Consider the following 23,146-nt stretch of genomic DNA (forward strand, 5'->3'; position numbering starts at 1 on the left):
TGTCTTTTCCCAAACCCAACCGAGCAGGCAATGTAGATGTGTGGAATAGTCGAATCTCGGATCGTTCCCAATCTCCGCAGCATACACAGATGGGAAAGATGGGCTATTATTTCAAATTATAAACTGGAAGCGACTATTCAAGGTTTGCCTATACCATCCACCATCCCTGCATACGAATGAGTAGATACCGTACGATAATAAGCGCTGGCTTCTTCGACTGCCGGTAGCCTGAGCCGGTTCTTCATTCGTCGAGCGGACCGTGTGGCCGCTGAGTCGTTTCTTCGGTGTCCGGTTTTCCCCTGCCAGTCTCTCAAGTGGTTCTGTAGTAGTCGAGTGCAGTCGAGGAAACACGGCCAGTTTCATCATCATCATAGGCCTCGGGTTTACTTACGGCGTTTGGGGGAAGTTGAGATGAACTGCCCCGTCCCCATTCGTATTACCTATGGTCGTGGACGACCTCAGCACTACCTACGACTTATTAGCCAGGGCAAGATGGAACTTTGCGCACAACCTGGGCAGCCCGTTTTCGGCGCCCCGGAGGTGAGGGCGGTGAGTTAGCCACTCACCACTCCAGTATCGCCGAAATGAGTGTCCGATTTATGCCGTCTGTTCAGAGGAGGTGCTTGGTGCGCGAGTGCGCATTGCAACGAACATCGCCCACCCATCGCTATGTATGTACATGCCTAGTAGTAGTGGACATCTACGTACGGTCTGCAACAACCCTGATGATTTTGGTTTCCTGCTAAGGTTGTATGGCGTCTACAAGGAGCAAATACGCTGTTGCTAGCAGGCACTTAATGCACCGGGAGGCTGCGGGATGCTGCATAAAGCCCTATGTCTGCAGCGCCCGAGTCTAGATTCGAAGCGGGTCTTTCTTTTGCAAGGAGCATATGGGCTGATCGTCAAAAGAAGGTGATGGTTGCATTCTTTCGCATTTCGCATTTTTGGGCCCGCGATGAGGAGAGACGCTGGCCGTCTTGGATATATTGCCCATCTGCCACCTTTTAAACATCAACTCAGATCCTCCAATTGAGAAATGCCCATAGTGTGTACTGGCACTGGCTATCAGCTATAAGCTATATACAAGTATGTATATCGCCATGATATTGCCCGTAGATTATGCGCCAAAGAAATCACGTCAAGCGCTATTAACCATGTTCGTGACCGATGTGGAAACTTCCCATATGTGCGTGCGGCAAGGTAGAACTGCCTCATTCGCTCTCGTGCAGGGCGCCATTGCAGCACGCCATTGCCGCCAAGTGCAATGGGCAGATGTCTGCAGGACCCAGCTTTGAGATCATGCCGCTATCAATCTATGTGCCTCTCTTGGTCCTCAATCCGATGCTCCAACCAAACCCCCAACCACTGCAGTCCGTCCATAAGCCCCGGAACCAATCATGCACATACACACGCACACTTTGAGAGTTTGTCATTACTCCTCATTATAGTACCACTTAACAGCTCTAGCCGTCAACAAGCATACGTGCTCTCGATAGCTCAGTTGGCAGAGCGATGGACTGTAATTGTTACACTTGTAATCCACAGGTCGCCGGTTCAAATCCGGCTCGGGAGAGCAGCCACAATAACTATCACGCATCCAAGATGCGAGTTTCTTTTTTTCACTTTTGTTACTCTTTTCCTTTTCCCCTTTTTGTCCTTGTCAATACTAGGTGTCGATGCTGGCGCGGGTGGCCTTATTTTGTTATAGGTAGTAATGCATACTTAGCAATAGCAAGTATAGATATTTAATGACAGTCGTTTTCATATTGACACCGTCATCTCCATCTCACATCATATAGGGGATGCATTGAGGCGTGCAGATGCGGGCAACAAACTTAAGCAACCATCATGATTTTCAGATTCCACACTATCTATTACGAAAGCGATGATCGAAGTTAAGAATGAAAGGGAAGATAGTACTCTAAGTACTATATACAAGAAGCTTCTTATAAATTGTTAAAAAGGGGAACGAGAAGGAAGCATCAAATGCAAACAAGCCCAAAATCATTATCCGCTGACAATCCCATCAGAGCAACCAATCCTTCCCTTAATGATGATGCCGCCGATGCATATGCTCCCGCTCCCGCCGGAACCACCGCCGATACGCCGCCATAGGCTGCGTCATCGTGTCCGCCGTGGCCGTGGCCGTGGCCATCGTCGTCATCGAGTCGCTCGCCGCCGCGCTAGCGCCACCATCCTCGCCCGAAATGGGCATCATCGTCGTCGCAGCATACATATTTCCCGTGCCCAGTGGCAGCATGCCTGTCCCGCTGCCGATCGTGCCCGAGCCCCCGCCGCCGCTCATCGGGAACGGCGGCTCTACCGTCACGGTGACCGGCGCCGCCGTAACCGTCACGTAGACGGTCGTGGGCTCGCAGCCCGCCGGGCAGGCCGGTCCGCCGGGGGCAGCGGCCGGGGCCTGGACAACGGGGGGACCTCCTCCGGGCGCTTGCGATGGTGCAGGTGCCTCGCCTCCCTTGGGGGCCTGGGCCACTGGTGCCGTCGTCGACGCCCCGGGGCGGATCGACAGCCGGTTGGTCATGGTCTTGGTGAGATACTCTGTATCCTGACCCGGGGCAGGAGCAGGGCCGCTGGAAACAGGTGGTGGTGCTTCCTTCGGTGCATTCTGGGGGTTGCTGTTGCCAGCGGGGACGACCGTCAGCCTAGTCAAAGCAGGGTTGGCCGCAGGAGCTTCCGCGACGGGGCTGGTAGAAGGGGGAAGACTAAAGCATGAGCCAGAGGACTTTGATACTAACGAGAACAGCAAGGTGCGTGAAAGGAAAGGGGGGAAGGGTAGGAGGAAGGAGAAGAGGAGGAAATGGCAACTAACCTGGAAGGTGGAGAGGAAACCATGGGAGCCCCGGGAGCGCTGCCCATCGCGGCCGTGGACTCGGCCGCGCTGTACTGGTAGCTCGGCACGTCCGACTTGGCCGCACCGGGCGCCGCGACGGGCGCGACGGCCGATTGCGTGACGGGGCAGACGGTGGTCGACAGCGCGATGATCTCCGTCGTCACCGCGCCGAGCTTGGCCGGGCAGTTCGTCACCTCGGGCCCACACGAAGTAACAGCTGCGAGGGAGAGTCACAAGTTAGCACGAACTATAATCACCAATTATACTCATATAATGATGCACTTGCTATAGACGTTCGTCTGAAAGACGGTCGAGGTGGTAAACAACGGAGGCTGGCTCGCCACCACGGCCGCGCTGGGCTGCGAAGCGCTAGCCATTGGGCCAGGCATCGACGCGTTGGCGTACGGGGCCGCTCCCACCACCGGCGAGATCCCCGGGGCGGCGGAGCCCGACTGCGCGGCAACACCGCTACTCAAGACCGGCGCGACCCCCGGTGGCGGAGGCGGCTTGGACGACTCCTTGACGGGGCACACGGTGGTGTAGAGGGCGACCTGCTCCGTCGTGACGCTGCCCATCATCGACGAGCACTCCGCGGCGCCTGGCGCGCACGAACTGACGGTGTAGACGCTGCTCGTGAACACGGTCGATGTCGTCATCGGCGGCGGGCTTGACGGCGCACTGCTACCTGGGGCAGCAGACGGCAAGGCCTTCTCCAAGCTCGAGCCGCTGCTGGACGGTACGGATGATGATGACATTGGCATGCTACCAGAGGTAATTACCGGTGACGATGACGAAGAGGACGGCGGCATGCCCGGTGCGCTTGAAGAGGCGGAGACGACCGGGGGGCTTGTGGGGGGAGCTGCTGCGATGGCATTGACCTGGGGGTAGGTTATGCCGTCCAGGATCTTGTTGGTGACGGGGCAGATCGTTGTGTACAGGGACACCAGCTCGGTCGTTACTTCTCCCTTTGCAGGGCAGTTCTTGACTTCGGGAGCACACGAGGTAACTGTGAAAGGTTAGTAGGTGACACACGTTTACCCTTGGGGGGTTTTGAAAGGTCAAACAAAGCGTATGTCCCCTTCAAGGTACATAAACTTACCGGTATAGATATTAGTAGAATAAATAGTCGAGATGGACGACGTGATGACCTGGCTACTGACGCTGTAGGTACTCGGCATAGTCTGCGAAGGGGGCGGAGCGGCGGCCGAAGATGAAGATAAAGACGCCGCGGCCGCAGCACTCGACCCACTCGGGTAGAGGGACGAAGAAGAAGAAGAGATAGCGCCGACTGAAGAGCTAAAGGACGAAATAGCACTGCTCATGGACTCGCTCGCGGAGGCGGCCACCGACGAGAGAGCCGAGGACCCGCTGACGAGCCGGGACATGGCGCTCGAAGACAGAGACAAGGACGACTGGGTGGCGAGAGGAGCGGACGCCGACACCGACGCCGCAGCCTTGCCGGGGGTCAGGGTGACGGGGCAAACCGTCGTCGCGATCGAGACGAGCTCGGTCGTCACCGCTCCCTTACCGGGGCAGTTCTTGACTTCGGGCGCGCACGAGGTGATGGTGTAGATGTTGGTGGAGTAGATGGTCGAGATGGACGACGTGGTGATCAAGCTGGCGGCAGCAGCAGAAGAAGACCCAGACGCTGCACTGGACATAGTCTGGCTACTCCCCGACTCGGAGACGGAGGCGGAGGCGGAGGCGGACCCAGAGTGCGAGGCGGTCGCCGGGCTCGACTGCGACCCTGACGATGCGCTCTGGGAGACAACGCTGTAGCCCGAGCTGGCTGACAAGCTGGAGCCGCTGTGCGAGGAGGTGACGGCTGCAGAACCACTCGAACTACCCGTAACCGTGCCGCCGATACTAGCAGACGACGCCGCATAGGACAGGGAACCCGCCGAAACGATGGAAGACGAACTCGTGCCCAAAATAAGGGAGCTGAGACTGCTCAAGATACCCCCAGTCGATGTCGAGGGGCCGCCAGAGCTCGACACACCTCCTGAGGACCCCCCTAGCGAGGCCGAGGAGCTCACGATACCGGAAGCAGCACCAGACGAAAGCGCATGCGAGGAGGAGGAGGCGACTACGCTGGAGGTGACGAGCGTCGAAGGCGCCGAAACGACCGCCGAGGACGGGATCCCCGAAGCCGCATAAGACGAGCCCGCCGGGCTCGAGGAAGGGAGACCAGACGCCGCGTAAGATGATGCTGCCACAGCCGCGCTTGACGACAAATGAGTCGATTGGGGCGCTGCACTAGACCCAGGGATGCCCGACGCAGCGTACGACTGACCCGCGGCCGGGACAGCGGAAGACCCCTTCGCCTCTGGTGGTGCTGGCGCCGAGGAAGCCGGAGGGCTCGACGACGCATGGGTCGATGGGCCGAGGGCGGGCGCCTGCGATGTAGGAACGGCCGACGAAGCCGGAGGAGGAGGACTCGACGGGGGGTGCGATGATGCAGGCGCGGGCGGCGCCCCTCCCGACGGGGCCGGGGAAACAGCGTACCCCCCACTCCCCACCTCCCTCTGGAAGTTGGGCAGCGAGACCGCCGGCGCCGACGACGCAGGCAACGGCGGCGACGAACTAGCCGCCGGCTTCTTGGCGTCCGTCGTCGGCGGGACCTGGCAGCCGTCCTTGATGATCTGGATGCTGTTGCGCAGGCCCGACTTGCCGTTGTACTTGTACTGGCACGCCGGGTACTTGTTGGTGATATTCACGCTGCGGACGTACGCCGTGTAGGGCCCGCCCTTGAGGTCCGTCTCGCCGCCGGCCCACTTCTTGGTCCAGTAGCTGTTATCCGGGTCGCCGCCGTCCCAGACGCCGAGCTGGAGCTTCATGGGGCCCTGGGGCATCTTGGAGTAGGACGGGATGTCCTTGGCGCGGACCTCGCGCATGACCTTGCCGTCGACGAACCACCTGATGAAGTCGAAGTCCCACTCGACCGAGTACGTGTGGAACTCCTCGTACGGCTTGTGCACCCAGGGCTTGAACGTCGCGGCCCCGTCCCACGACTGGCTCTGCCCGAAGATGTTGGTCTGGATGACGTGCATGCCGTCGGCCGAGGGGAACGGCGTGTTGCCGAACTGGTTGCCCGAGAACTCCCAGTCGATCTCGTCGAGGGTGTCGCCCCAGAGCACCGCGCTGCTGATGACGCCCACCCCGGGCGCGATCTTCATGACCACGTCGTAGCGCCCGCCCAGCATGTAGAAGTCGGTCCAGAGGTTGGGCGCGTCGCCCTTGTGGATGAAGCTGAACTCGGCGCCCTTGCTGTTGAAGTTGACGACCTCGTAGTCGGCCATGATCCAGTTCGAGGGGAGCGACGTCGTCTTGGTGAAGTCGATGTAGTAGTTGCTCGCCGGCCAGCCCTTCTTCGGCGGGCACTTGTCCGTGAGCATCGGGTTGCAGTCCGACGTGAGCTGGCCCTGGGCCAGCTGGGCGGCAAGGCCCAGCACGCTCAGTATGCCGTACAAATACTGACTTGCTGGCATAGTATTTTTACTTTTCTTTTTTTTTTTCTGATAGACCTAGCAAAGGGTCGATTTACGATAAACAGGGTATCGTTTGGCTGGTGAAACAGGGACCAGGAGGCCTTGCCAAACATCCCAGATGCCGGCCATATGAGTAGCCCGGTTGATAAAGAGTCATTGTCAGGGTTGGGCGGAAGTCCACTTACAATAATGTCAAAGAGAAATTGGCAAAGTGTCGTCAATCGGTTGCCCCTTCCGGACATCGTCACTAGCAAGAGGAAATGTCATTGTGTACATGGAGATTACCGTCTTTAGCAGGGTGAGATTAGCCCGAAATTTGCACAATGCATTGCTCATACAGTTTATATAGCGGCAACTTATGCCACTGTACATCTTTATGTGGCGCTGACAAATTGACAATGGCGATGGTGGGTGTAGGGGGCAACGTCGGTGGCCGAGTATGGTGGCACAACAAACACGAGGTCAGTTCTTTAGTCTATCTCGGCCAGGGACCTATGTGTGCCCTGCAGAAAATAACTGGTGTCGATTGACTATAGGTACGAAAGTCTGTTGAAAGATGGGAGCAAAATGTAAGACAGGCGTGGGGGGCCCACGAAGCATGACTTACTTCGTCGACGGACAAAGACCGCCACGAGCGGCCCAGCGAGCGGGCGTCCGTTTTGTGTCAAGATGCGAGTATTAGAACAAGACAGCCTATCACATCACGGTACATGCAACACATAACCAAAACGGGACCTGAATACATATTGCAGGAACGCAGCCCCCAACAAACAGCGAGATGCTTACTTCAGTCTAGGGGATGACGTTGGCTCCGCTAACATCGACGGGATGTTTGAGAAGCTCGCAGCAGAGAAGCTGGAGAAACTCGGATATGAACGACTGGGACTGAAGTCGCCAAAAGAGATCCCACGAACAGCCTGGCGTATGAGACTGAGCGACGACCTCCAGAACTAAAAGGTGAGGCTGGGAGCGCTGTCTGAAGGCCAAGCAGAGGAGGCCTTCTACGTCAAGATGATAGGAGCCTCGGTGCCCACACCAGGACCAGCGGATTAATCCATGTGGCCAATGGCGATGAAATGCCTTTTCAATAGTCCGTGACCTTTTGATATCCATTATCACTTGTTGATGCAGCTAATTGTAGACCTGACCCAGTCGCGAGCTGATGGCCCTCTTCGACGAGCAATGCCAAAGGATCAAGACACATATAGATGTAATGATTGAGGATCTTCAGCTTCGGAAACAGGCAAACATTGTAAGACGATGTTGTATCGTCGGCTCATCCTGAAAGCAAGCCGTCAGCTAACCTGCTTGATTAGCAACACGTCATCGTCTCGGGTGGTCTAGGAGGTTCCCCATACATACAGGAAACCCTTCGAAGCCAGTACGGCAAAGACACCGCCCTCGAGAAAGCCGAATTTCACAGCCTGGATCTGCCTCAGTTGTGTGTCTGCAAAGGCCTGGTCATCGACCGCATTGAGAAGATGAAGTTGGGAAAATCTAGCTTCAGCAAGCTCTGTGCCCGGGTCTCGCTTGGGGTGCTCAAGCGGGAAAAGTACAACTCCATGAAGGCATCGCACAGACGTGCGAAGAAGGAGGAACGGACAGAGATCAAAAACAAACAGGAAGTCGTCCCTTTCGTCGAGTGGTGCATAAACAGGGTAAGTGGAGATATGATGATACTTATTCGTACTTGACGCAGCACATACTCAGCCGAGATGCAGGGCAAACCTTATGATCCCGATAGACCCATATTCAAGGAGTCGCATATGTGCTTCGCTCCAACCGCCGACGACTCCATGGTCAGATGACCATTGTCGAATCCTAAGAGGTAGACCCGTCAAAATATAAGGATGGGAAGGGGCAGGGTAAGCAGCTGTGCTTTTGTCTTTGGTTCCCTGCCGACTATGCCGTATTGTCCTAGTATACTGAATTTTTCGACCATCAATTAGGCTGGAAGGAAATCAAGAACATCCCATTAAATTTCCAAGTGCTCGATGGAGAGAACATCCAAACGAAACACGGGAGTTGGTACCACGAGATGGCCGAGCAAAAGCCTTTTCGACAGGTCGACTTCGTGATTTCTACCAGACTTGGCCCTGCCGGGGCCACCTTCGAATGCTATAAGTCGCAGGCTTGGCACTTTTTCTTCTTCAACCAGTTGTACAAGTTGGAAGGCTATAGTGTGACCAACCACACTTGACACCTACCGGAAAGCTGCCTTATTTATCATAACCACCTAACGAGAGAACTTCTTCCTACAAAGTGAGCTCGAAGCAGCAGGGAATCAAGATGAACAACGATGCGCCAATAGCAATGCAGCTGGACCAGATAAATGTGGATACTGCGGAAGCTGCAGACGCAACAGTCTTCACTTGAAGATCAAGACATTACTCCAAGGCGGCTATGGCCTAATGAAGGAATATGAAGTTACTCTAGTCGCTGCTATCAATCTTGGGTCAATGATCAATTGGTGAAGGAAAAGGTCAGGTTACTCTCGCGTGTTGAAGCGGCATATAGTACTTCAAGTAGTTGAGTAATCTCAGTGCTGTGTTGTTGAAGTCTAGGAAACAACGCACGTGCGATGCACTCCACCTGACCTTGCAGAAAGCCTTGGCCGGCAGCCGGTTCCTGCCAGTCGGGGCGAGGGGCGGGTGGGTGAGAGAGCAAGAAGGACCCTTGTTCTAAGGTTGCTAGGTAGGTTCATCGAAACAAGATTTCTTTCGTCCATTGTGAGCCGAATTTATTTGAGGAAAGCCGTACCAACCTTATGTAGAGCGAATACATGCAGCAATACTAGGCCAAGGTACATGTACGTACTCTCGTAGGACTCAATTCCCCAGTGGGCAGTTAGGCAGCCGGGTTGCCTGCCGTTGCGTGCAGGAGGACGCCTCTTTTTTAAGGGACTCTTCCGACTGCCACTCTGCCACTCCAGATCTTTTGCGTGCTCGATTCAGGCGGCGGGTTTAGCATCGGTTGCCTTACTTTTTTCTCTACCCTTCCGCCTCTCACTCCCCTGCCTCTCTCTATCCGCGTGGAATGGGCCACCTTCTCTCTCTCTCTCACTAAGAAGCAGGGATCTACACTCTTATTCGCCTGTGCAATAGTCCCCCCCAAGTGGCCAATCGAACTACGGAATCCTTCCTTCCACTTCGGCTGACTGATCTTTATCCCACTTCGCTTTCCACAGTCCCGCAGCTCAGCCCACTCGAGCACCAGGCTTGCGAACCACCATCTTTCCCTCTCACATCACCTTCACTTTCGCACTATACATTCCTTCAAGTGCTTACAGTCCCTTCGATACATGATTCACGCGCATCACCTACGACGACGCCTTTCGCATACTTCCAAAAAAGCATCATTACATCATTACATCATAAGCAAGTTCCAATAGATTGCACACTTCAAGACCTACCTTTCCTGCCGCCACCCCCCGGACCAATCTTCCCGCACTGAGACACGACAATGGGGATTTTGGGCCAGAAGTCCAAAATCAAACCGGCGCCACAGACGATCACCGTGCAAAAGGTCGTGGTCCCGCCGAAGGCCAAGCCGCGCTCAAGCCTAGGGCCTACTTCTTCTTCCTCCAACGGCCTGCGCGCTCCCTCCACCAAAGTCGGCAATGCCTCCCGCCTTTCGCCCAACCCCAGGCTAGCGCGCACCAAGAGCGCATCGCCGTACCCTTCTTCGTCGGACGAGAAACGCGCCGTGGAGCGCAAGCGCAAAGCCGTCACGAGCACCCCACGCGACTCACCCGCCTTTGCTGACGATGACGACGACTCGGAAGATGACGAGGACGATGACCCGTTCCGCAAGCGGCGGAGACTGATCGACGACACGGGCGACCCCAACCGCAAATTGCGCCACAAGCGGGCTTTTGACGACAAGATTCGGGACTCGCGAATTGTACATGCAGCACAGCTGGCTTCGGTCGAAACAGACTGCGAGCCTATATTCGGAGCGAAAGAGGACGAGGTCGCCGTAGAACTCCAATACCCTTCGCGCTGCAAGCCCGAAAAGTAAGTGGTCACAAATGGCTTGCGCTTGCTACAGGCACTGACATAGTTTATAGGTACGAGCTGGTATGGAAAAAAGACAGGATCGACGCCGTCGCGGATATTCTCAAGGTTGTTAAGCACGTCGCCGAGACATATCTCACCGAAGAAGAGGCGCAGCCTTTCATCGACAACCAGGCAAGCTTCCGAAGACGGATGGAGAGGGCCTCGAACGAGAACATCCATGATTTGACTGCTTTCAAGTCCGCACTAGAAGACTACAACAAGAAGCTCTTTGCATTGGTGGAGAGCGGCACAATAGCCAAGAACATCGATCAAAGGCATCGTGTTCCTCCCGACCTGGTCGACTTCATCCTCACCCAAGTCTACGACCGAACCGTCGCACCCAAAGTCGAGCTCCTCAACAAGTACCAAGCCGGCAGTGACAATGTGTACGGCGAATTGCGATATCCTTTCGTGCGACATATCCTACATGAGCATTGCCACATGACGTCGGATCAGGTTTACGTCGATCTCGGATCGGGAGTCGGCAACACCGTTCTCCAGGCCGCCCTCGAGATAGGCTGCCGGAGTTACGGCTGTGAAATCGTCGAGCAGTCGTGCAACTTCGCCGATGCGCAACTGGAGGAGTTCAGATCCCGCTGTCTTCTGTGGGGACTAGCTCCCGGGCGAGCGCATATGGAAAGAGCTGACTTCCGTCAGAACCTCAAGATGTCCCAAGTGCTGAAAGAAGCCGACGTCATCCTGGTCAACAACAAGGCCTTTACGCCACAGCTCAACAAGGCCCTGACGGATATGTTCTTGGACCTCAAAACGGGCTGCAAGATCATATCGCTCAAGAACTTCGTACTCGGAAACGAGAAGAACTCCACCAACGATGTCGCTAATAGCATCCTTGACGTCGAGGAACACCGGTATCATGGAGACTGGGTCAGCTGGGCCAGCTCGGACGGCGAGTACTTCGTGTCGACCAAGAAGTAGTACGATCCCGCGTTGGCAGCGAAGCCCCGTCGTAACCGTAGAGCGGGACTCGAGACGATGTTCTCTGCGCGCACCAGCTCCAGTTCCTGGTACGTCACCCGAATGTTGCCAGAAGCTCTGAGGATTACGCAAGTGAAGCTTCGAAGGTTGAAAAAAGGTATCCCTTATCGCGCAGATTGAGACGGATCCTGAGCGCGACTCAGCGAAGGAGATTTCTAATATTTGCATCATCGGCATAGCCCTGCGTGCATTCCTTTTCTAAGTACATTTCAGACACAGAATTCCTTTTAGAAAGCGAAAGGGCGTTGCTTCCTTGCAAAGCTTGGAGCACTGAAAAGAGGAGGAGGAGAAATGTATGGACTTACATGTATAGACCATTTTTGTATACTCATAGGATACCACGAGAGCGACAAAGAAACCCAAATTTTCCAGCAAATACTCGACTTTTCCGTGTAGTCACTTCGTGAAATGGAGACTGCGTACCATGTTAAACCCCCTGTTGTCGCAGTTGGTCTCGTTCTATCGACCACTTCTGTGCCTCGGCTCGTTGGAGAGGTTCATGGCGTCGGCTTCTTGGGCCATGCGCTTCATCCACCTGTCCACCAACTCCTTGTTCTCGGCCGCGACTTTGGCGGCTTTCTGCTCGGTCATATTGATTTGAATGTTCAGGGTCAAGTTGTCATCTTGCACCTCCTAGTAATTGATGTCGCCGTCAGTATTGAATTCCCATCCGTTCGCGCGCACCCAACCAACCTGCGACGTGACTCACCTTGAGTAGCTTGGTCTTGCCCACCAGCTCCTCGTTCCGGTCCTTGAGCTTCGTGGCCAGCGTGTTGCGCTCCGCCGTCAGGTCTTGGACGCGCTTGTCGTCGGCCTTGGTCTTGGTCCGGAGCTTCTGGAGCTCGGCGGTGTTGGTCTTGAACTTGGCCTCGAGCTGGCCCTTGGAGCGCAGGGCTTCGGCGAGGTCGCGCTTCAATTCGGCGGTGCCGGGGCCGCTGCTCTGGGCCGTCGCCGAGGGGTCGGTGGTGGTGGTTGCGACGGGGGCGTCATTGGAGGAGGGGTTGGGGGATTGCGACGTGGATGGGGAGGAGAGCTTTTGGGTGAGGATCTCGTTTTCGGCTTTGAGGGAGGCGACGTGGTCGGCGAGCTGGGAACCTGGTCGCGTACGTGTCAATATATCTGCCCGTGGAATGCGAAGGAGGTTCTCGAGAGCTGCGCTGTTAACCTACAAGCTGCGACGAGATCTCTGTTCACGGGGTTGGCGCGCTCGGCCTCCTGGATGTTCACCAGGTACTCGTCGCGCCAGTCGGGCATGATGGCTGGCGGGCAGACGGAGCGCCTTTTCTTTGCGGGCGATACGATATAATACGCGACGGTGATAACGACACACAGAGAGAGAGACACACCCAGTGGTGAACGAACAATGAGAGTGAGGGAGAGGAACGAGCACACACACGAGCTCAAGTTTACCCCGCCAAGAAGGAGGCACAGCAAATCGGTACAAGACGAGAACGGTGGAGAAACTGAAGGAGGCGCGCGAAAAAGAACTGGATTAATATATAGCTCGATTCTTCATATGCGACAAGAGGAAAACAATTGTCATGGACAGCTCATCTCATCTCATGGTAGTTGTTGGGTTTGAAACTAGCCGAAAGGTTGTTTGAGCCTCTCTCTCTCCCGTGCTTCAACTCGCCTAAGGACTTTAGCTAAGTAAGACGAGGTCCGCCCGCCATGGATTCCAGTACTACGCTAAGTTCCTCCCATGAACAGGCGGGATGACGCATGAAACGAGGAGGGGCAGGTTGCTTTAATTTGATAGAAGCAAATCCGGGGTCGCAAAAGCCTATAAAGGGCACTTGCTACTACCTGTCAACGTCAACAGGGGATGATGCCTGTGTGAATCTGCTTGCTTCTTACTGTGACGTTGAAGAAAAGCATTTATACATGTTTGCATATAGATCTCTGGGTATATCAAAGTTGCATGACTGGGAGCTGGCTGCGAATGATTCAGTGCCGCACGGGTGCCATGTCGCATCGCAGAAGTTGAGCGATAGAGATACTGCCAGGAAGGATTATACAACACCACATCTTGGGAATATTTAACACACCTGAGAAGACTAGTATTGCAAAGCAAAAAGAAAGCCACTGTGGCCATGTTGAAAGCGCAAAAAGAGGAGCGAGCGTGGATCGAACACGCGACCTTAGGATAATTGCGAATAACTGCAATCCCACGCTATACCACTTAGCTACCGCTCCTTCACTGCACCGTATTATTGCCGGTTCATGTTGAAATTCAAAGTTATGGCGTTATATAATGCACGCAGTCTCAGCAGGCTCCTGGATATTCGCTCAAATTGTACCAACCTCCTAGAGTTATACTGCTTTCTTTTTCTGTTGAACCATAGATGCCCCTAGCTATATGGCAGGTGTGCGCCAACATAGTTTCTGGAAGCCACTGCGAAAAAACAGGGCACCAGAGAATGAGAGAGAGCCATAGTACACACGAATAGTCTAGATAGCAAGTATCTCAACACATTTGTTATGGAAATTCCGCATAATAGCCACTGTGTGTCCTCTACCTCCGTCTCAAGAGGCTGGTAAGTGAAATGGTCTATACAAACCTGGGCTAGCCTTAGTATGTACGGATACCTGCTGGATCAAGATCAGGAAAGATATGGCATGAAGGACCGGGGTTGCTGGGTGGGATTCTATCCTACAATGCCTAATATGTCTTTGATGCTGCAAGCCTCCGTAGGTTTCTCTGAGATATACAATGCTTTGTGCGAACAAAGCCTTACCAGGTAGCAAAACAAGGGCATTGCCTATACAAAAGCAACCTTGTTATAAGCTGCCACGTCCTCTCTGATGGAGCAAAGGGCATGTACGCATGGCATCGCCAACAGACCGACCATTCGAATTCGCCAGCAACCATTGTTTATTACTTAACCTGGCCTAGGTCTTTGAGGTTCTCCATCGATCGCCGTTGACTCGGAAGTCTGATTTGCTCACTATCCTGCCCGAAAATGGAGAACTCGGGCGGGGATCAGCTGCGTGTCTGGCTCAGGAACAACAAGGAGGATCTTGATTGGGAAAAGGCCCTCGAGCTCCTGGACGAAGTATTGGACGAGACCAGGGATACGAACGAAAGCGCCGACTGCATAGAAGCCTGGATGAGATGGGCGGTGCCGCGGTTTTGCTCAAAGCACATATCCTACGGGTTTAAAATCGCCAGGGACTATGGCTCAGGGGACGTCTACATGGTAGCCTGGAACGATACGGAGGATGGGCTGGACGAGATGGATGCGGACGTAACATCCAAAACAGAGCTGGTGGTTCGGCAGGAGGCGATGATGGAGTCACGAAAGGGCGTCGAAGGCAGGGGAGAGGGGGAAGAAGGGAAGCAGGGTAATCAAAAATATGCATGTAGTGATGATGGTGTTGACTCGGCAGCGGAAGAGACCAAAGAGGAAGAACGGCTCCTAGAGGGATGAAGAGCCTGCCTGAAAGAGGTAAGTGTGTGCCGATGTGGGCTCCCGTTGCCTTGGTGCAAAGGTAAAAATACACACGACTACTGTACGTAATCGGCTCGGCCTTTATAGACTGCAAGAAAGACACGATACGCTAGTCATAAGTCCCCGGGCAAGATTGCCGTACCCATTGGACATGAAAACCTGGTCGTGGAGAAGATCCGGAGTGTTCCAGTATAACTGGGCAGAACTGGGAAGACCGGGTGCCGGGGGATCTGATATGGATGTGTGTTTACTTACTAGGTTTGCTTCACAGGGCCTGTGATAGGCGAGGCGTCTATCGATAGGCCGTTGTAGTGGAGGATGCAACGGTGGGGTTCGCACCTATCGGGGCCAAGGACCAAGGAAGTGGTCGGGTAGCCGAATGTTCTGAACAGGCCATGCTTCCCCCTGGCTGAAACATTTGGGGGGAGTTGGTCTTAGGATAAGCGCTAACGGCGCCAAGCAGGCGGGTTGCCATAGCGACCCGGCAGCGGATTCGAAAGCTGGGAAAACGGTGCTTTTCGACCAGGACAAACTCCTCCCAAACCATGAGCTTCTTTCGCTAACCCGGAAAATTGATATCTGACTGCTGCTATGTATTGTTGATCGACTTCACACTCTTTTGAACGACCAGGACCACCACTTCCCCCTACCTAAACCCCCCCTCCCCTCCACCGACTCAGAGAGCTTGGACATTCCCCTTCTTCCTTTTCATTTCGGAATAGCCTCACCACCATTATTTCACCGCTCTCCCACTCTCACACTCTCTCCCACTGCCACCCTCTTTTGCAGCTATTGTGCCGCGCCGCCTTGTCCGAACTTTCGTAGGGATCGACCGCCTGTGATGTTGACAAATTAGGCCGAGTCGCAGTGTTGCTCTCACCTGGCCTGACTCGAAAAAGCGCGTTCGACTGTTTGGATGCAGATCCGAAGAAAAGAAAGGAAAACATCCCGCCTTTCTCAACGCGCACCAATCCAATCCATATCGCAAACAGACAGAACCCTACTTAAATGCTTCATGCCAATTTCTCCACTGCTACTCCAAAATATCTACATACATCGCAACCAGACCACACACCTCCTCTCCAAAAGTCGCTCGTTTATAAAGACCACCTACGCCCGATCGACGCCCCGCAAACATAAACATCCATCGGTGAACTCATCGAGAGCAACCCTACCCCCCTAAGACGGCCTCTAAGAGCGAGGCTCGCTCATCCACAACGATGGATCCCAGCTACCTGTCGCAACAGGTCAACACCATCATTGGCCAGCTACATGGCCTCTTCGATGAGATTGGCGTCCCCAACCATGATCGCGAGACGCGAGAAGCAGAGGTAAGGCACCAGTGCATGCATGCTGCACGTCATTCGCACAGACGCTCATGCTAACCCCCACGATGCAGCTGTTCGCCGCCCTGTCCGATACCCTGAACAACCAGGTCAAAAGCGTCACCGCAGAGAAGAAGAAGATGCTGGACGACGCCAATCGGATCATAACTGTCATTCGCCAAATGGAAGCGTCTTTGGACCAGTATAGTACACGCCGCAACTGCTCGGACGGTGATGACGAGCTTCGGATAACGTTTCCCCTGTCGCGGTGCTTGAAGAAGCTCAAAGAGAAGCAGGTCCAAGTCGGCAGACTTCACCGCGAGAGGTTTGAACAAGTTAAGAGTGAGCAACTACCTCGGCGAACTTGCAGGCGTCGCGCCGCATCGCATCGCCTGCCTTTCAGCAACGTTCCAGTGACTAACATTTGATCAAATAGAACTTGTCCAAGCATTGGAATCCTACTCCTCACATCTGGAGCCTACCTTCGTCAAAATTGCCCTCCCACCTACAGGACCCAACCAATCAATACCACCATCTTTCGATCTCTCGCCAGCCTACGTTGACAGGCTAGACGACGAGTTCACGCGAGTGTACGAGGAGTATGCCCGTCGCGTTGCTGCAGTCAAATCCATATCAGAGAACATCATCCAGCTGTGGGCAGAACTCGGTACTCCTCAGGCTCAGACTGACGCAGCAATTGTTAAATATTACCGGGATGCGCCAGAGCAGCTTGGCTTACACGAAGAGGATCTTATGAGGCTGCAAGGCAAGCGGGATAAGCTTTCCGACGAGAAGAAGAACCGTGAGAAGCGCCTGCAGAACTTGAAGCTGTCTGTGGAAGCGCTTTGGGACAAGCTAGGGATCGACGAGTCGGAACGTAAGGCGTTCCTGAACGGGAACCGTGGCTGTGGCGTTCGACAAATCAATGAGTTCCAGGATGAGCTATCACGGCTTAACGAGTTGAAGCGACAAAACTTGCACCTCTTCGTCGAAGATGCGCGATTCAAGCTTCAGGAGCTCTGGGATGCGCTGTACTATTCTGAGGATGAGATGCTCGAATTTACCCCGGCCTTCTCAGACGTATACAGCGATGCTCTCCTGGAAGCCCATGAAGCTGAGATTGCTCGTCTGGAGAGCATAAAAGAGCAACGTGCCCCGACCTTGGCGTTGATCGATAGACATCGCAGTCTGACCCAGGAGAGGGACGAGCTCGCTGCATCAAGCCAAGATGCGTCTCGACTGATGATGCGCGGCCAGAAGGGCGAAAGACGCGATCCCGGAAAACTTCTACGAGAAGAGGAAGATGCGCAAACGGATAGCCAAAGAGCTGCCCAAGGTAGCAGCCGAACTACGCAAAGCGCTTGAGCAGTGGGAGGACGAGTACGGTCATGATTTCCTCGTGCATGGCGAGAGGTATCTGGATAACCTGGATGCTGAAGAACACCCGCCAAGGCCAACCACAGCTGCCGGGACTCGTGCCAAAACCCCAGCGAACCCACCGTCGGCAGCAAAGAAGGCACCAGTACCAACCCGAGCAAACAGTACTATGGCAAACAGTACTGTCACCAGACCCGCTACTCTTGGGCGGTCCGATACTCTCCCGCGGACCAAAACCCCCAATGCGCTTTCGAGCGGCACTGGGTCATTGAGAAGAGTTCCGCCGCCGATACAGGTACCTGGAAACCCCAAGAGCCCGTCCAGAGTGCCCATCGCTCGAGCCCCTCTGTCAAATATGCAGGACGGCAAGAACTCCCCCGAGAGAAAGCCGAGGCCTGAGTCCAAACCACCTCTCCGGTCTGCCCCATTGATGCGTGCCCCTCCTCCCAAGATGCGAGAGCTTGTGCAAGGCCCGCCCCTGGAAACACCCAACAACCCCTACAAGAATTCGGGGTTGCATTCTGGCAGCAGCATCAATATCCGGGCTGTTGAGCCCGAAGATGTCTACCTGGACCGAGAAGGCTCTCAATCTCAGTCGAGCTATAGCCGGTCGCAGATGACGACTTCCCAGTACTCGCACAGCTCGGGGAGCCAGAGCCAGAACGAGCGTTTCACGCGCTCTGGGTACCCACAAGCACCACCCCCTAGGCATGTGTCCGATGCCTCGACAGTAACATCGGGATCAACAATGTCGTCGGCCCCGTCGGGCTCGGAGAATTGGGAAACGTACGACGACAATTCGGAGCCTGAGGAGGATGTATCTGATACCTACTACGCCAAAGTACGGGCAGCTCAAGCACATAACAAACGCTTTACTCCTGAGGATCAGTACTCGCGGCTACAGTCGAGCCAGACCAAGCGGATCCGGGGCATTCCACCTATGCATGCCGGCCATGGTACAGTGGATGCAGAAGGAAACCGAACTATTTCGGGGAGCGAGTGGACGGAGGACGAGGATCCTTACTAATGGGCCGTGTGTCCAACCCGTATGAGTCACGATGTATGAGGTTATTTTAATGCCTGACGCATCCTCATGATCACGGTTACGGTTCATGAACATGTCCCACGAACGACTTTTGACGATTCTCGGTGTTTCGCATTTCTGCAGCCAGCGTTGATATCTTCTTCAAGGCCAGCAAGCGACGTTTTTTATTCTTCTCTTCTTTTTTCCTCCCTTCTGTCCACACTTTTGTGAGCATATCACAGGCTGGCTCTCTTCTTGTAGTCTCTTTTATTACATACCATTTTCCTGCCGCAAGGCTAGAGAAGGACCCAGTTGGACGGTTCACTCTGACGGTGGCCCTGCTGGAGATATCAGCTTCCCATTTTTTGTACCGGCGTGCAGATGGGTTTTCATGGGGAGGAGAGCTGCTCACTCCCCGAAGATCATCAAAAGCCACCGAAACCGATAGTGTATATGGCACCGAGTTGTGTCTTTTTTGTGTTGGGAATCCTCCGATAATAGGAAAGGGGAAGGGAATGGCTTGACCAGCGAGCATGGGTTGTACTTAGGCGTCTGGTTCTGGCGTTGGAAAGGCATATAGTGGTTGCTAAATGTTGTTGTTGTTTGTTGTAGCCAGTTCCACCAATGAGATTTTTTTTACATGTATGATTTGTCCCTTGTCACTGTGACTGTTGCTGTGATGTTGTATGTGTTGGTGTCTATATAGCCTGGCAGACTACATGATGTTATACTTATGTAAGGAAGGCAGATTGGCAGATTCCTACTAAGATCTTGATAGGCGTGTCGATCAACGTTGAGCCATGTGCTGCGAGTAAGTAGAGTAGCATGGCATTAATGTATGTACATACAGTTACAGGCATTCGGCAAGGCTTAGCGCAATGACGCCAATGAACGGCGGGGGACCCGGCAAGCACTGCCTCGGAGCTCCCACTTGTACCTAATGTAATGTAGCTGTAGGGAGCTAGCATGTACATTGATAGATTAAACGGTTCGAGCTGCAATGCTTGCTCGATTGTGGTACTTGCCTGGGTAGCCACTAATGTCAATTGTTATTGGGAGCCGCCCCCTTGTCGTCCCGTCACGGCTCTCGCGAATTACGTATGTCTGTCTTGTCTGGGCCAGTAATCAATCGGGTTGTCTCAGCATTATTGTCCTTTTTCTTGCTACTGTACTGCAGAATCTCACGTTTCTTCTACAAACTACTATACTTACTTATTGCTTGCAATAACTGTATATATGGATGCGGGAGAAAGGTTTCTTTAATTCTCATTTATCAGCGCAAGTTTTTCGTTGTGTAATGTGCGCACTTTCGCCAAATGTTTGCTGCTGGAAGTCACAACTGGTCCCTGAGCTTATACTGCTGCAGCTGCTGCAGCACCTTGCCTTGACCTCTATCCATTCATTTGTTTCCCATACAAGTACCAACAACCACCAACGTTGGTCCAAACAAGCCATTCAACATTAGTGAAAATCAATTCTCGTCGATCCTTCCTTCCTCCCTCCTGTTAGCTCGTTTCGTTTCGTTTCGATCCTGCAAGTTGGCGTGTGTCTATTTAAATGGTTCAGGAAGAGAGGTAAATGCGACCAGACAGCTCGCGGCGCCTCCCGCCGTTTGATCCGTCTACCTCATGCACCACCCTCCGCCAGGCACTCCCACCGGCCGACTCCTTCCCTCCAACTCGCCTGCTGCAGCTTCTCCTTCCCAGAATGGAGGGGCAGGAGCTTCTGCCTACTCGACCGCTCTGAGGGGCGCCTCCCTCGCCTTCCAGAAATCGACGACGCCGCGACCCACCCCTAAATCGAGCCCCGGGCAACCGCAGAAGCAGCAGCAGCCACCGCTGCGTGTCGCCACCAGCACGAAGGATGACGGCAACCGCGACAGCGAGGCCTTGATCGCGGCTACCTCGGCTTCCCGCGACCACAGCTTGTCCCGTGCTTCTCCGACGCGGGCTGCTACTGCTACTGGGAACACCAGCAACCACAATACGGGTCGCATCAGTCGCCAGGCAACAGGCAGCAGCAGTATAGCAGGCGACGGCAACTACGGCCAGGAGAATGGGCAAAACCACGGTGCAAATAACAACAACAACAACAACCAACGTCCTCCACAGCGAAGTGGTACACCCCAAAAACAGCAGCAGCAGAACACCGGTGGTGGCGCTCCGTCGCTGAGGCCACCAGGACTAGCATCCATGGGGCCGGATCCGCGGTCGCCGTCGTTCATCGCGGCCACTCTCGCGGCCAGCCGGTCTGCTAGCCCCAGCCGCCGCGAGCAGCCGCCGCCGCAGCAGGTGAACCCTGCCCAAGTGACGACGAATCACCCCTACGCCCAGCAGGCGGCCACGAGGGCCAAGAGGAAGGACAGCGCTGCCGGAGCGGCGAGAACGGCTAATAGTGCAGCGAGCTCGGTTACGGACCTGGACCTCACGGACACGACGCCGATTCCCGCTACGAACTCGCTGATATCCATGTTTGAGAAGAAGGAGGACGCCCCGGATGAAGGACACGCGGAGCCGGTCAAGAGGGTCCTGAGTAGAGTGCCGACCAGGAAGGCCACTGCGAAGCTCCATACCATCACGCCTCCGCTGGCAGAGAGTCCGATGCCCAAGTCAGATATATCGCCTTCCAAGGTAGCGAGTGCGTTGGCTTGGGAGCAAGCGCCGTCACTGCCGACTCCGGCATCCGGGACGAAGGTTGAGGCTGCGCCCACTTCGCATGCTGATAAGCTGGAGAAGAAGCGCGCCCCGACTCCTCCCGTCAAGAGTAAAAAGCCTATTGGGGCTGCGTCAAAGCCCCCAGAGCTAGAAGAGGAGGGGGCAAAGCGGAAGCCCATAGCAAAGACACCGCCTCGACCAGCGACGGCGAACAGGTCAGAGACGGCGATATTGTCGCCACGTCCGACAAGAGCAGCGTCTCACAAGATAGTATTGGAAAATGACCTCGCGTCGGAGGGGAAAACGGGCGAACAGGAAAGCACCGGCAACAAGGCGCTGCTGGATGAGACCCTGGATTCGGGGCCACGACCCAGTTCTACCAAGACGTTACCGGCCAAAACTACCCACGTGGTAAACAAACCGCAGCCCCGGCCCCCTCGGCCTCGCAGATCTTCATCCACCTCTTCGAAAGACACTTTCGTCTCTGCGTCTTCGGCACATTCACCCAGATCAAGCTCGCCTCAACCCGGACCGTCTGGTGCAGCGTCCCCCACACTGTCAATCACCAAGCCAACGCGCCGTGCCGGCTCGGCCCAGAGCCTTCCTGCCCGCAAGCCAGTTCCTCCTCCTGCCCCTCCGCGTCGCGGGCAGGCCCAACAGCCCAATACCGCCTTGTCTTCGCTGACCAACGCGACCATGGCGGGTATCCTGGCGTCGTCGCGCGCTAGTCCCAGCGTCGCCGCCTCGTCGTCTTCTCCGACCGGACCGCCGGCACCGCCGCCGCCGCGCAAGCCAACCCCCCACATGCGGCAGACGCTGCGGCAGCCTCCCAAGTCGGAGGAGGAAGAGGAAAAGGACAACCGGGCGCGGCACAAGAAGAAGCACCTGGCCAGCAAGAAGAAGCACGCGCACCACGAGGGCGCCCGCCGGCGCTGGCGCGAGCAGATGACGGAGCGGGAGCGGAAGCGGTACGAGGGGGTGTGGGCGAGCAACCGGGGGCTGCTTTTGTCGTCGTCTTCTTTTCCTACTACTAGTACCAACACGTCTACTGCTGCTTCCGGGGCCAATCCCGCCAGCGTCAGCGCTCCCAACCTGCATTTCAGCCATAATCGACGGCCATCTTACAACCAGCGAAACAACTCGAGCAGCGGAAGTTCTACTGCTGGTACTCCGTCGAACTCCAACCCGAACCCGGCCGACTTCGTGGCTAACGTGGTGGCGCGGGATATCTGGTCGCGCAGCCGGCTGCCGTTTGACGAGCTGGCCGAGGTCTGGGACCTGGTGGACTCGCGGGGCATCGGCGCGCTGGACAAGACGGAGTTCGTGGTGGGCATGTGGCTCATTGACCAGCGGCTGCGGGGCCGCAAGATCCCGCAGAGGGTCTCGGAGAGCGTCTGGAGCAGCGCCCGGGGAGGGCATGTGCGGGTTCCGGCGCCGTCGGGGGCAGACCATCGGGGCCATAAGCATCTGAAGAAGTAAACGGAAAGCTGATAGAGGCTTTCTTTCTTTTTCCCATTTTCTTTGTCATAAGGAAGGGTTACAGGAAGAGCCTGGCAGGCAGAGAGGGAGTGAGTGAGAATTCTTTGGAGTTGACCGGTCGACCCCAACCCCCTACTGAAAGCATAGAAAGCGAGCGCACAAGCGACAAAACACTCTCAAAACATATACATATATAGCATAGCATAGCATGGATCATTGGTTTTCGCAAAGAAAGGCATGAATGGGATGGGATGGGCTTAGGCAAAGTAACCTAGAGATAGTACTTAGTTTGTACAACCCTACTTGCACCTCTTCTCGGGGTCGATAGGTCGTTTGTTGTCAGTCAGCATTGATAGATACCCCTCTACGTACATGTCTCGATACCCGGTATGTACAATGTGCGCAGACATCAATTAATTTTTATTTTATTTTATTTAGCATT

At 54.9% G+C, this 23,146-nt stretch overlaps 8 protein-coding genes across 8 annotated transcripts; 6 read left to right on the forward strand and 2 right to left on the reverse strand.

Moving 5' to 3' along the window:
• Positions 1–2,047: 2,047 nt before the first annotated feature.
• Positions 2,048–6,339, reverse strand: PG985_015844 (extracellular cell wall glucanase Crf1/allergen Asp F9; the record flags this gene model as incomplete). Its single annotated transcript, XM_066835610.1, has 4 exons — positions 2,048–2,705; positions 2,831–3,068; positions 3,318–3,857; positions 3,951–6,339. The coding sequence occupies 4 exons, from the start codon at positions 6,337–6,339 to the stop codon at positions 2,048–2,050; spliced, it is 3,825 nt and encodes a 1,274-aa protein (XP_066676813.1).
• Positions 6,340–7,008: 669 nt separating this feature from the next.
• PG985_015845 (uncharacterized protein) lies at positions 7,009–7,293 on the forward strand (the record flags this gene model as incomplete). Its single annotated transcript, XM_066835611.1, has 2 exons — positions 7,009–7,045; positions 7,100–7,293. The coding sequence occupies 2 exons, from the start codon at positions 7,009–7,011 to the stop codon at positions 7,291–7,293; spliced, it is 231 nt and encodes a 76-aa protein (XP_066676814.1).
• A 259-nt stretch (positions 7,294–7,552) lies between these two features.
• PG985_015846 (uncharacterized protein) lies at positions 7,553–8,164 on the forward strand (the record flags this gene model as incomplete). The annotated part of the gene is made up of 3 exons (XM_066835612.1): positions 7,553–7,591; positions 7,656–7,997; positions 8,084–8,164. The coding sequence occupies 3 exons, from the start codon at positions 7,553–7,555 to the stop codon at positions 8,162–8,164; spliced, it is 462 nt and encodes a 153-aa protein (XP_066676815.1).
• Positions 8,165–9,801: 1,637 nt separating this feature from the next.
• On the forward strand, positions 9,802–11,333 carry PG985_015847 (histone H3 methyltransferase; the record flags this gene model as incomplete). Its single annotated transcript, XM_066835613.1, has 2 exons — positions 9,802–10,355; positions 10,409–11,333. 2 exons carry the CDS (start codon positions 9,802–9,804, stop codon positions 11,331–11,333), a joined length of 1,479 nt encoding a protein of 492 aa, XP_066676816.1.
• A 519-nt stretch (positions 11,334–11,852) lies between these two features.
• On the reverse strand, positions 11,853–12,647 carry PG985_015848 (uncharacterized protein; the record flags this gene model as incomplete). The annotated part of the gene is made up of 3 exons (XM_066835614.1): positions 11,853–12,026; positions 12,103–12,488; positions 12,563–12,647. 3 exons carry the CDS (start codon positions 12,645–12,647, stop codon positions 11,853–11,855), a joined length of 645 nt encoding a protein of 214 aa, XP_066676817.1.
• Positions 12,648–14,356: 1,709 nt separating this feature from the next.
• On the forward strand, positions 14,357–14,824 carry PG985_015849 (uncharacterized protein; the record flags this gene model as incomplete). The annotated part of the gene is made up of 1 exon (XM_066835615.1): positions 14,357–14,824. The coding sequence occupies one exon, from the start codon at positions 14,357–14,359 to the stop codon at positions 14,822–14,824; it is 468 nt and encodes a 155-aa protein (XP_066676818.1).
• Positions 14,825–16,065: 1,241 nt separating this feature from the next.
• Positions 16,066–18,574, forward strand: PG985_015850 (uncharacterized protein; the record flags this gene model as incomplete). Its single annotated transcript, XM_066835616.1, has 4 exons — positions 16,066–16,176; positions 16,218–16,512; positions 16,607–17,506; positions 17,610–18,574. The coding sequence occupies 4 exons, from the start codon at positions 16,066–16,068 to the stop codon at positions 18,572–18,574; spliced, it is 2,271 nt and encodes a 756-aa protein (XP_066676819.1).
• Positions 18,575–20,199: 1,625 nt separating this feature from the next.
• PG985_015851 (uncharacterized protein) lies at positions 20,200–22,704 on the forward strand (the record flags this gene model as incomplete). The annotated part of the gene is made up of 1 exon (XM_066835617.1): positions 20,200–22,704. One exon carries the CDS (start codon positions 20,200–20,202, stop codon positions 22,702–22,704), a length of 2,505 nt encoding a protein of 834 aa, XP_066676820.1.
• Positions 22,705–23,146: the final 442 nt, after the last annotated feature.

The sequence above is a fragment of the Apiospora marii genome (assembly GCF_038362585.1).
Source record: "Apiospora marii strain CBS 49790 chromosome Unknown utg000013l_segment0_segment0, whole genome shotgun sequence".
Lineage (NCBI taxonomy): Eukaryota > Fungi > Ascomycota > Sordariomycetes > Amphisphaeriales > Apiosporaceae > Apiospora > Apiospora marii.